General features: G+C 39.2%; 1 protein-coding gene across 6 annotated transcripts in view; it reads left to right on the forward strand.

Moving 5' to 3' along the window:
* Positions 1-9,152, forward strand: part of AVL9 (AVL9 cell migration associated) — a 42,009-nt gene extending 32,857 nt beyond the window's left edge. Inside the window, exons 13-17 of one of the 6 annotated variants that reach the window (XR_015222250.1) lie at positions 487-604; positions 1,547-1,600; positions 3,618-3,706; positions 4,525-4,799; positions 7,623-9,152. Coding sequence is in view for 4 of the 6 variants with exons in the window: in XM_086614454.1 (XP_086470580.1) it covers positions 487-604; positions 1,547-1,600; positions 3,618-3,706; positions 4,525-4,619 (356 nt within the window). In the remaining 2 variants the exon portion in view is untranslated. Of the gene's footprint in view, positions 1-486; positions 605-1,546; positions 1,601-2,270; positions 3,444-3,601; positions 3,707-4,524 lie in introns of those variants that run through there. The other 5 variants (XR_015222251.1, XM_086614454.1, XM_086614456.1 and 2 more) reach the window with 5 other exon arrangements.
* Positions 9,153-12,329: the final 3,177 nt, after the last annotated feature.

Genomic DNA, 12,329 nt, shown 5'->3' on the forward strand with positions numbered 1-12,329 from the left:
CTGAAGTTCTGGAGTGGATTTGGGGTTTACTACATTTGAATGAGTAACAACATAGTACAGCAAAGCCCAGTGTATCTGACCAAGACCAGTGCAAATGATGGTTTTGTTCTTAGTTACTATGTGGCCATTCTCTCCCCTTCTTTGTCTTTGCCTAGAGAATAAGTCGAGGCCTATGTTTGGATAAGTTCTTTTTTTTTTTTTTCCAGTTGAGCTCTTTACTTAGAACTTTATAAATGAATTAAAAGTAAGAAAAGTATTTTTAAGCCTTTTTTTTTTTCCTCCTGGCTTTGTATATTTGGAACACTTGAAAAATGTTTTATTATTTTCATTTTAAAGGGCCCAGTTTTAGTATAAGAGTTTTATTTGTATTTGATTTGATAAAAACCTGGTAAATTTAAGTTTTTCTCTACAAGAAAAAAGTCATTTGGCTTGTATTACATCTCTAATGAATTTCTGCAAATTCTCATCTTTATTTTAATTTATTAGACAACGAGAAGACTTTGTCAGACTTCGGAACACCATTTGTAGCAGCCTGGAAAAATACCCACAACTACAGAGTATGGAATAGCAACAAGCATCCAGCTCTTACAGAGGTAAATTCTAGGTAAGGAGCTGGTTTTATTTAATATTATTTTTTTTTTAAGCATTTAACATGGAAAGCTCCTAGAACGTGTAGTCAGTCACACCATTCTGCAAAATTAGTGTTCCCCTTGTTCCTGCTATAAAGCCCTGAGGGTGAAACTTTGGGGCCCTATTCTGTGAGTATGGAAACCACGTATTTCTGTTCTGCAGTACTTTATTTTAATTCTGGGCCTTATTTTTTTGGAAGAAAAATATATCCGGATTCAGGAGAAATGAAACTTGAACAAGTTGATTGTTGGCTGTTCGCAGCTGTAGAAAGTTTGTCATTCATCAGAACTTCTAGTCAGATGGTTCTGGTTTTTATTAATGGCTTCCACATGTCCAGGGAATTTCTGTGTCCAGGGTTGTCATTGATGGGGATGGGAGCTGGCTGTTTTATGTTGCATCTTCTATACTTTGGGTTGTTTTATGTGTGTTTTCAGTCGAAGATTAGATGATGCCAGGCTTGGTAACAGTTGACTGTGTGTGTGTTTTGTTTAGCGTGGGTTATTACTCTACTGCAGGGGGTTTTGTTTGCTTTTGCTTTGTCAGCTACTGTAGTCTGAAGAAGATTGTTCTTTAGACCTACAAAGCTCTTTCGATCTACTTAAGGGAGCTTTGTTTTTCTTTATTTGCTCTGTGTTGCTAGAAGGAGGTGCCTGTGCTTTAGTGTGAAAAGATCATTACTATCCAGTCTGTAAATAGAAGGCACCTTACAGGTAGTTCCTAAGAAATCTGAGGTTGAATAGTCACTGGGACCTAGCCTTCTTTCAAGTGATGTGGTAGTACATCTACAAAAGGATTTTGGGTTTGGGGTTTTTTTTTTTTGGTAAGCCAGAGAGAGGAGTACAACTAGTAATTGTGTGATACGGATTCATCATGAAAAACTAAATAATGCTTTCTTGGGTTTTCCCCCTTCCTCTAGCCACCCATTCCAGGGACAGTACTCTGTATCAGATGTTAAGTTGAGATTGTCACAGTAAGTATATAGTACTTCGATTAGTATTTTTTTAAGTGTGGTCAAATATTAATAACTGTATAACTGGTGCTATGGTGAACTAAACAAAATAATGATTTAAATAGGCCATGTACGTGAAACTCTACTCAAGATTCTCTTGCAAAAGATCACCACATCTAAAGATGGAACTTTTGCCCGAACTAGGGAAAAACAGTGCTAATGCACTATTTCACGTTGGACTTGGCATAATAGAGCCCTGGGTTTCTGCATTGCAATTATAAGGCTTTTGTAGATTTATTTTTAAGTTGTAAACTAGAGCTGTTAAAACTTTCATCAGTGTTTTTCTGTATGTTGACTTCAGGTCTCATTAATAGGTGAAAACAACTTTCTTTTTTTTAATTAGCTGGTTTTAATACGGCATTGTTCTCAGACTCTCAAAGTTCACTGTGTATGTGCTGAGACATGGTTCAGTTTCTTCAGTTTCGAAGCTTACAATGAGTTTTACATAAGCTCTTATTACACCAAACTCAACTGAACTGTAAGGTGGTCTCAGCTCTTACCTATAGTATTCAAGTCTTGTTACTCCCATAGCTGTTCAGTTCTAACTGAAGCCAGAATTCAGTCTTGGAGTTGCAGTTAACTCTCTCTTCTTGTTTATGCACCAAGCAAAATAGATTGTTTTCTCACTTAGCGATGTCCACCATAAAACATCAGAGACTGGTCCTTGTAATATGCCTGTAAATCAGCAATAACTACATGCTGCTGGTTCTGCACGTACCTTGACTGGAGACTGTTGCTTTCAGTACACTGTGAGTAGACCTAAAACACATGCTAATACAGAAGAACAGCTTGAGGAATAAAAAGGTTCAGGCTTCAGCCCGACGAATCTTTTTGTTGCTTTTGCTGGCCAATGACAGATTAAATTTCCATGGTGGCGACTGAGAATGCAAATGAATCGAGATTTATGTCAAGGTAATTGCCTTCAGTAAGGTGCATGCTGGTAGCAGCTCTTATTAATGGATGGCCTTTGTAGAAAGGCTTAATTTGAAAGATGTGGGGGTGTCTGTAATCTTTTATTTGCCCTATTTGTGTGTTTGAACGAGGAGATACTAACTTTTCGGAGTAGCCCGAAATCAGTGTAAAAGGACCAGTAGTTCTTAGTGTGTCTCTAATAATAAGTATTTTTACAGTAGTGCCTTTGTTCTCCAGATGTGACTTTGCTGTCAGATACTCATCAAAATTACTTGCTTTCGCAGACTGAGCCTAAGCTTGTTCTTGGTGTACTCCTGTGCATTCTGCTTTTTGCACCTACACTGAAAATTCTGAAAGTGGGAAGAGAACGTTACATGTTGTTAAGTTTTACATAAATGGGTTTGCAAAGCCTGAAACGTGGACTTGAATGTTACAGTTTAAAACTAAATGAGATTACTTCCAAGTGATTACACTTGTGCAGTAGAACTGATGGCTTTTGTACTTTCCTTCTTAAATGATGGTAGTGTTTCATCTTTCTGCATTTCTTTAACAAAAGCATGAGTGTAAACTGTATTTGATCAAAAATTTAATCTTAGAGCAAGAGACAAAGTAAACTCTATTTAGAAAAAAGAATAATGACTGATCAGTCATGCTTACTACTTCATTTAAGGCTTATATATTAGGGCCAAAACTTCTTAGAACCACTGCAAATCTGACTTTGTAATCTAGAACATAACTGCATTTTTTTGAAATGATTTAGGAGAGGTGTCAAGTGTGTTGTATAAGAATGAGCCAATGAGCATTTTGATTCCTGTCTTGCTGACAGTATCTTTTCTTCCTCTGAGGAACTTACCTAACTGATCTGTGTGGATAAGGTGCATGCAGGAATTACGGGCTTGATCATATATTATATATATATGTGTGTATATATATTTAAGAAAAAAAATATATATATGCGCGCTATGTAAATGTGTGTATCAATAACATTTTAACTACGTATTTTATTTACACCTGGGAGTAGTAAGAAGTCAGTGGACTAACAGTGTTCAGTATCTCTCTTGTTTAGCTCTGTGCAAAACAGTGAACGTGGAAAGAAGATTGGAAACGTGATGGTTTCTACTAGCCGAAACGTTGTACAAACGGGAAAAGCTGTAGGTAAGAAATTTATTTAAAACCAGCTTGCATCTAAGCCGTATCTCTCTTGAAGAAGCACCCTGTATCTCAGTTATATTTCATTTTAATCCAAGTGTACTTTATAACATACATACAAAACGGAGCAGTGTTTTGAGGGGTAAGGCTGCTGATTGAAGCCCTGTATCTTGTGTGATAGTGGAAGGAGAAGCAGCTAGACAAACTGGTGTAAATTCCTTTTCCAGTGTGGGGTGGAGACGAGTGTGGGAAAAGAGATGTACAGGTGAAAGCTTTCGTGTAATCTGGAAATGCTTAGACCACACCACCGTCTTCTGCATCCAGTTATTCTCATTTTTATATCACTTGGACTCAAACCGTCCAGAGCTGGTTGAATTCAGAGGAAGATCTTGTGTCGGTTCCTGCAGGTTTTGCAATAGTCGGTAATTTTCTGGAAAAGCACTTGTTGCACTTGAACAGGGACAACATCACGTTGTCATGTTGCAGTGCGAGATAATGCGAGTTCACCCGTTGAAGAATCTGATGGTTGTTCTGCAGTAGCTTTGCCAAAAATTGTTTAGCTTCCTCTTTTATTCCTTTGGAGTCTTCCTGCTCTTTTTGCTGTTGTTCACTCTGGCAAGTCTAGCAAGCCTTCCAGGGCAAAGGAGAACTTAGGCTGTTTCTGCTGAGCTAATATGTTCAAGTTTATGAATGTTTTCTGACACAGACACTGCACTTGGATTTTAAATTCCAAATCGGACAACTGATTATGTGAAATTTTTTTTTTGGTAGTGGTTTAGTGTTGATTACACTATTGACTGACTTCGTTTTGTTTTGTAATGCAGGTCAGTCAGTTGGAGGAGCCTTCACAAGTGCGAAATCGGCGATGTCGTCGTGGTTTTCCACTTTCACGCAGTCAACCCAAAGCCTCGGGGACTAAATGATGGTTCTGCACAATGCTGCTGAATATTTCAGGTGCAATGCTTTCTCTGAGCTGTAAAAAGACTGCTCCAAAACATAGGAGCGGAGATTAACCACCCAGGACCAAAACAAGGCATGTGTTGCTTGCAAGCAGACATGGAATGTTATCATTCACTTTCACTAGAAGTATAGAAGAATGGTGAGTGTCTCCATGCAATGGGATGGCATTTGCAGTATATTGGTTGTATTTAAAATGACTACTTTTCTTTAAAACTGAGCCTTTATAAAGACATTAGCAAACAGGGCTTGCTGCAAGCCAAACGTGTTAAACTTCAGATTTGTACATTTTCTTGGATGCTGAAAATATTTATGAAAACTAGTTATATTTTTCAATCCAAATAGCCAAATGTTTGTGAATTCTTGTTAGAAATAAGCAGAGTATAAATACTGAATCCTCTTTCAGGTTGGATTGGAGACCATCTCTGCAAAAAGTATACGGTGGAAACCCTTAAAGGGTTCCAAGCAAGGTGGAACTTTCTTGCTTTCACCTGCAAACTAGAATTGGCAGAGGGCAGAGTAAGACTGTGGCTGACTTAAGGTGGTTTTTTTTCCTTTCTCCTCTGTAGTCCTGTGCAGTTGTTTGCATTAATCTGCCTCTAGCTCTCTTGATGTCCCCAAATCTGTGCAACAGAATTTCTTGATGTTATGCAGTAGACCTTCATAACTTTGCCTATGTTTTGGCTGTGTTTTTACCCTGGGACATGAATGGGATTCCAGGTGGAGAGGTCTCTTCAGGAAAAGTGTGACAAAGCAGTTCTCCCAAATTGGGATTGGATCACAGAAAGTTTTGTGAGGTCTTGCTCTATTAGGATGTAATTACACCATCAACGTAGTTACATACATATCAATACAAAGTACTAAAAATCCTTAAAACTAGCACAGTAGCAAACTCCGTGGTTTGGGGTTGATTTTGTTGGGGTTTTTTTTGCCAGTAAAGTTATGAAGACTCTTCCAAATGAAAATCAGCTGTATTGATTTTCTGTGTCGACTCAGGGAATGTTCTGTTTGGATAATTACTTTTTTCATATGGAAAGTGACACTAGAATTGAGAGAGTAACTGAAACGGCTCAGTTCGTATCCTCGTGTGAAGAAATGTAATAATTTATATGAAAAGACGTGGCACAATGCTATGTTTTGTATGTAACAGGCATGCTGTGTCTTCTGTATGCAAGTGTATTCCACTTCCTACGTATCCGAGAGAGATTATTTCCAGTTTCTTGCGACGTGTGTGCCTCTATATGCCTTCTAACACCCTCCCCACATGATAGCTGTTAACATTTTCTACATTACATCATCAAATGTTCTAACTTCCCGTAGTAAAAGGCTCTTAGTTTATTGCCTCAGCAGTATCTGTCAGCATTTTGCTGTTCTTTTCCGGGGCCAAGAACTTGAGTCATGGTTGTTTCTTCTGTTCCTCAAATACAATACAGCAACTGTACAAGAGATGAACAATAAGGTTGCAGTATAGCTTGTTTTAAGAAATTAGGACTTAATTTCTTCAGCTGCAGTTGAAAATCTATTAGGAAAGCCACACTTGTATCACGTAGTTACTGTCCAACAACTTAGTTTTCAGTTTTATTGCTTCAAGCAGCAATTGGAAAAACACAGGGTCTGGTTTAAAGCCTTCATTATTTTTTTCCAGGACAAACTAAACAGAATGGCTGTGGAAAACCTGAGAGTATACAGCCAGTTTGAGGAGTTTCACTTGAGAAGGGCAGAAAAGGCCCCTAAAGCTCTACTAATCTACTGCTTCTGACATAAAATGTCTCTCTACAACTGCAACTATTGCTCTGGTCTCTGTGTGTTTGTGTATCTCCTGAAACTTCTGATGCTTTTGTCGGTTTTATTCTACGACTCTGTAATAGACACATCTTTTCAAAGACAAAGTAATACTTGACGTACAGGAAGAGCTCTGGTGAAATAAGACTAGGGCTGTATTTATTCATGGTGAGTCTAGAGCTTTCTGATTCAGCATGCAGATAAGAAAATAATTGAAAATAGTCACTTGCTTTTGTGAAATGGCTATGGCATTAGCTGCTGTCTGGGATTTAAGTGGTCAGGCTTCATGTTGTAGTGAAGACTGAATAAAGGTGCGTGAAGGATTTAAGCACCTATAAAACTGCCTTCAGCAGCTTAAGGCACACTAGGCAGATCGAGGCTTAGAAACTCATTACGGTGAGTTCTAGGAGCCAGGCAAGTGATTGGTATTTACATGTACAAGGTTTAGAAACAAGGCCTTCAAAGATCCCTTTTCAACATCCTTGTCTTTGTCACCTCCTCACCGGAGTTTCTCCTGTAGAATTCTCCTGTGCCCCACATCTGTATAGCTGATCTCTTAGCTTTCTGCGTTCTCCTTGCTCCAGCAGACTCCCTCACTGGCCCGGGGATATTAGAAAGCTGACATTGTTTTTTTGTTGGTTTTTTTGGTAGATTGATCTGAGGAAAGGCAGAATGAGGTGCTCTCTGCAGCGCTAAGCTGACGCACGGCTGCTTGCTGCTTTGTACAGGGACACTGTTACGATGCTTCACAGTATTTCTCTTATGGGCCAGAAGACCAGACAGATCTTTCTCTGCAGGCTTTTCCCGCTGTCCCAGCTGTCTCTGTTGCGGAGCCAAACATACAACCTGATTAAGATTATTTTCTTTTTCTTTACAAATGTTAAAATAAGAAACTTGCATTCATCTTCAATCTTTTTAAGACCTGGCATCCTGCTAGCAAGTTGAACTGTGATTTAAACTTACACAGTGATTAAGACTTATGCAGCAGGTGGAGACGAAGTGATCTCCATAACAAGTGGTCTTCATTAACGTGTGTTTTTGCTCTTTGACATTTGCTTAAACTTACTTTGGGGCTGTAGGAAGGCATGCAGCCACTGAGGTTCATCTAAGCTCATGTAACCTCTTCAGTTAAATCCCATGCAAATGCAAGTTACTTTCCTCCTCTCTGTTTTAAAATTTCCAGTGCAAGCATTATTAGGTATTGAGGAAGATTTAGGCAGTCGACTTCCATTTCAAAGACTTTGACATCCAGTTCTGCACTTGAAGAAACTGAGTCCCAAATGAATTGGTGATAGTGCCTCTGAGTCAACTGTGAAGCTGTTGTCACAGCTCTGTCATGCTGTATGTTGCAAAGGTGTTCCTGGCTGTCAGTGTGCAGCATAAACCAATTTTACAGGTGATACAACAGCATGCCTCTAAACGTTCTGGCATCAAAGGCATCAACCTCTGCTTTTTGTATGTGCCAGCATTTGAGAAACTGCCTGCTAAGCGTAGAGATGTAAGTCCCCCAAACCCCACAAGACTAAGTATTGTTGACCTAATATTTCATTTGACTAAAACATTCTGCATTTTTCAGTCACTTTTGTGTCATAACCTTAATTCCTGTGCACATCTGACACCAATTTCCTCAAATATCACAATGTAATTATCATTTTTAGATCAGCGTTCTAGTACCTTGCGCTTGTTTGACCTTGTACATCTGTTTTAAGCACCTTTGTAATTAAACTTAGTATTTTGCTTAAACCAGCTTCTGATTTCCACAGAAATTACTACTAAGCACAGAAACTAATGTGGCAGTATTTAATTGTAAAAGTCAAGACGTGAATGTAGTTTTTAAACATAGAAACTGTTGCTTGATAATTGAACATACAAGTAATATATTTGATTTTTCTTGTGCTGCTTGAAAAATAAATACATCCAGCCTGTTTAAAGCTGTCTGCTCAAAAAGCTGTATTATTTTAAGAAATTAATCCCACAAGAAGACACTTGCAGGCATCTGGTTTTGATACTAGTAGCTGCTTGTAATACACTGGCAGTTTTTGAAATTTGTCTTCCATTTAAACTGATGGTGTATCTTGCTTTTGCAAATTTAGGGCAAAAGGATCCTCTAGTGCGACTTTATTCCCTGCTCGGTACTGCTCGTTGTAAATTCATTAGTCTTCAGTAGGTCACAGACCTCTCTGACCTCAGTAAGAACTTCAGGTAACTGTAAAATTTTGATCTAGATTTAGCTTCGCAGTAGTATGTAGCTCATGTGGATTGTGACATCTTGTCAAAATCAGGATGCTCAGTAAATTAATTGCTGCCTGTCCAGCTTTCTGCCGTAGTGACTCATTCACCAAAGGTGTATGTTAAAACTTTAAAAATTCTGTAACTGTCACAGTACCTAGCTGGGAATGATTTGGTAAATTACTGGTTCCAGTAGGAGGAAACAAAACTGCCTTGGAAGAACATTCAGATGTGAATTACATGTAGCTTATGGCTAGAAAATGGTTGCAATTCTCTAAACCTGCTTAAAGGTTTTTCTGACCGTATGCAAGTAGTTGTTCAAACTCACGGAAAGATAAATTTACATCATGTTGTTTATGCAGTGGAATTTTACTTTCTTGCACATATTTAGCTTTCATTAAAAAGGGCAGCTTGGAGAGCGTTCATTAAAGGCAGAAACACAACATTATTGTACTATGATTAAAGATGTATGACAAATTGCTTCACAGTGTTTTGAGTCTTTCATACTATAGTAGAGGAGAGACTGGCGTAAAAAAGCAGGGATGGAGCTGTAGTTTTGTGATGTTTCTGGTCTCGACCTCATTCTTTATCAAATATGGGAAGTAGTGTTCTGATTCATAAAAAAGAAAAAAGAGATCATTTCTGTTGCTTAAGTAGTCAGTCAGTGAACCTCACTCGGATTACTTTATTCCCCATAAGCTGACATCATATGTGCACAACATCTGCACACAGGTGGCTTAATCTGGGTTGTGATGGAACTTGGAAGTCTAGCTGTCCTGTTGAGTCTTTCCATACAGGTTCCAAGTTGCCTAATCACACACTGTTCCTGTTGTAGTTCTATTCCAAAATCAACTGGTAGAAAATAAGGGTGTGTTTGTTACTTCCCTGCCTGAGTTTACTAATATGGATGAAAGTGTAATCACTATTTGCCTCAGCAGTAGCAGAGAACACATACAAAATAATATTATCTTAATCTAGGTTCACCAAGAAAGTAGCAGTGCTTTCTAGATCAGGTGAGCATGAAGAAAATGAAGTAAGAATATTTAGACTGAAGGAGAGCAGTTATCTAAAGTGAAGGCATACGCAGAGGTATTTAAATTGTTGTCTTTGAAGTTTTATGGGGAATAGCATCACTTGCATACTGTATGAAACAAGTGGAAGATACTGAAGAAGCCAACTCCATTGGTCTCTTCTCTCTGAATTCAGAGATACCAAACGCACGCAGAAACACAGTGGAGAATTTAAAAGTTTGTGTGTACCAGAGAGTGGCAAAAAACAATGTTGAGCCGAATGTATTGCCTAATACAACCTGTGGTTACTGACCTTTGCTGCTCTTAATGAATTGTGTGTGTGTGTGTTTTGACCCATGTAACACTGTGCCAAAAAGCTGGCTACTCTTAAATTCTGGAACTTGTTTCTTACTGTTTTTTTTTTTTCCTCTTGAATCAAAACATGTGCTCAAAGTTTAGCTAGCCACCTCTTGCACTTTCTAAATGGAATCTCAGCATCAAGACTTAGCTTGATGTTTTAACACATAATCTGAGCAGCCTGTAACATCTACATTGCACCACTGCCACCTTAGTACCTTTTTTTGTCCTGTTTACTGGCTCTTTGGTCATACGAACGCAGCTGAGGTGCCTAAAAGTGCATGTGTGACTCAGTGCAGTTTATTATTCTAAGAGAAGAAGTCACATAATGCTTCAGGTGACCAGTCACACTGCAGCACCTCAGTAATGGCGTACGTACAATGCTGAAACAAAGGCCTCGAGTTTCACAAGTTAGACCGGGCCACGGAAGAGCTGTGTGTTTTTGGAGCAGGAGGGGAGAAAAGCACACAGAGATACTCTTACTACTCTGTCTCATCTTCTCCATTAGTCCTTTCTCCCATGTCAGTTTCTGTAACTCAGTACTTACCCAGGTCTCGCTTTAATCCTGCTGGTTCAGGCTGTTTACCAACCTCTTCCATACTGGAACTTGGGAGGTGTGTGAAGATGTCACACAGACTGCCTCCTGGCACCATGACTGCATTTTATTCAGTCAGCTAGTACTCCTCCTCCAGGCGGTAAGCTCTGTGAGTAAGAACTCTGCCTTGAGATGGTAAGTGTTGTAGGAGGGAGATATTTTAAGTAATTCTGGAGTGGAACTAAACAGAACTTTATCTGGCTAACCTTGAGCATCAAGTGGAAAGAAACCGGTTTTAAGGGTTTCTTCAGCCTGCTTCAGAGTCTGCCTAAATTAAAGCTCCTTTCATGTAGGAATCCAGATCCGAAAAGAGAAAACAATTTAAAGGTAGCCATGAATGGGAAACAGAAGAAGAAAAACACCAGCCTGCTAGCAAGTTCAGCAGGCTGCAGGTTTGTCCAGAGCTGTTGCTCAGCTGTGCTGCAGTGGGGCAGGTGCTAGTGCATCCGAACAGAAGCACTGAGAAGGGGAAGGAGAAACGTTGTGAAAAGCAGCGCTTCAAACCAGGCAGTGCTCTAAATCTTCATCTTTGAAATTTTACCAAATTATTTTCCCTGCAAAGTTAATGATCTGTCTGATCCTGTTCTCTGGAAAGCTTGACACAATTCACTGACCTAGATCTAACCCATCCCCTTAGAACAATTAAACTTGCAATTCAGAGTGTAAACTGTAAAAATGAGTGGATCCATTAAAAATTGGCAGAGGCCAGATCACGTCTTTTTACTGCTTCAGGCAGGGGGAACTGAAACTATGAAGGACTAACCTGAAGTATTTCTACCAGAAAAGCAGGAAACTGTTTGCACATACAGCAAAGCTTAAGGACATACAAAGTTGGGTCCCTGAAACCTGTACGTAAATGTACCTCAAAGCCAAGTACAGGTTGAAAAGGCTCATATTAGGCTGAAGCTTTGTAGTAGGATAGTAGTTTAGAACTCTGTAAAGGCTTTAATCATATTTGCTTTATCTCATTTTAGCAAATGAGAGCTGTGGCTTTTTCAGCTATTGTCTATGTGGCCATGGAAGTCTTTTTCTAATTCTACCACTAGTGACCATTTCCAGGCACATGACAACACTTTGCCTGCACAGTTTCCTTCTCAAATTACGCAAGGAAGGAATTTACACTTGAGAATAGCATTTGCCAGCTGTGTTTTCCTTTGGGGTTGAATACTGACTGCAGCAACCAGTTGTGCGAGTAAGTGCATCTTTAACAGTGTCACTAGATAGCTACTCAACACTTGGCTAGTCTGGTCTGTAATTTTAAAGAAGTTACATCATCTCAGACCATATAAAATATAAAACATACAGATAATATTGAGAAACAATATAAGAGTAAGATATAAAAAATATAGACTAGCAGGAAGTAACGTAGACTGCCTGTATTTTAAAAGATAGAATCATAGAATCGTCTGGTTGGAAGAGACTCTCAAGATCATCGAGTCCAACCATTCACCCTGCACTGTCAGGGTCCCTAAACCATGTTCCTCAACACCAAATCCACACGGTTTTTAAACACCTCCAGGGATGGGGACTCCACCACCTCCCTGGGCAGCCTGTTCCAATACTTCACAACCCTCTCGGTAAAGAAATTCTTCCTGATATCTAACCTAAATTTCCCCTGGCACAACTTGAGGCCATTGCCTCTCGTCCTGTCATTCATAACATGGGAGAAGAGACCAACCCCCATCTCCCTACAACTTCC

This window comes from Tauraco erythrolophus, chromosome 7 (assembly GCF_009769465.1).
Source record: "Tauraco erythrolophus isolate bTauEry1 chromosome 7, bTauEry1.pri, whole genome shotgun sequence".
NCBI classification, from domain to species: domain Eukaryota; kingdom Metazoa; phylum Chordata; class Aves; order Musophagiformes; family Musophagidae; genus Tauraco; species Tauraco erythrolophus.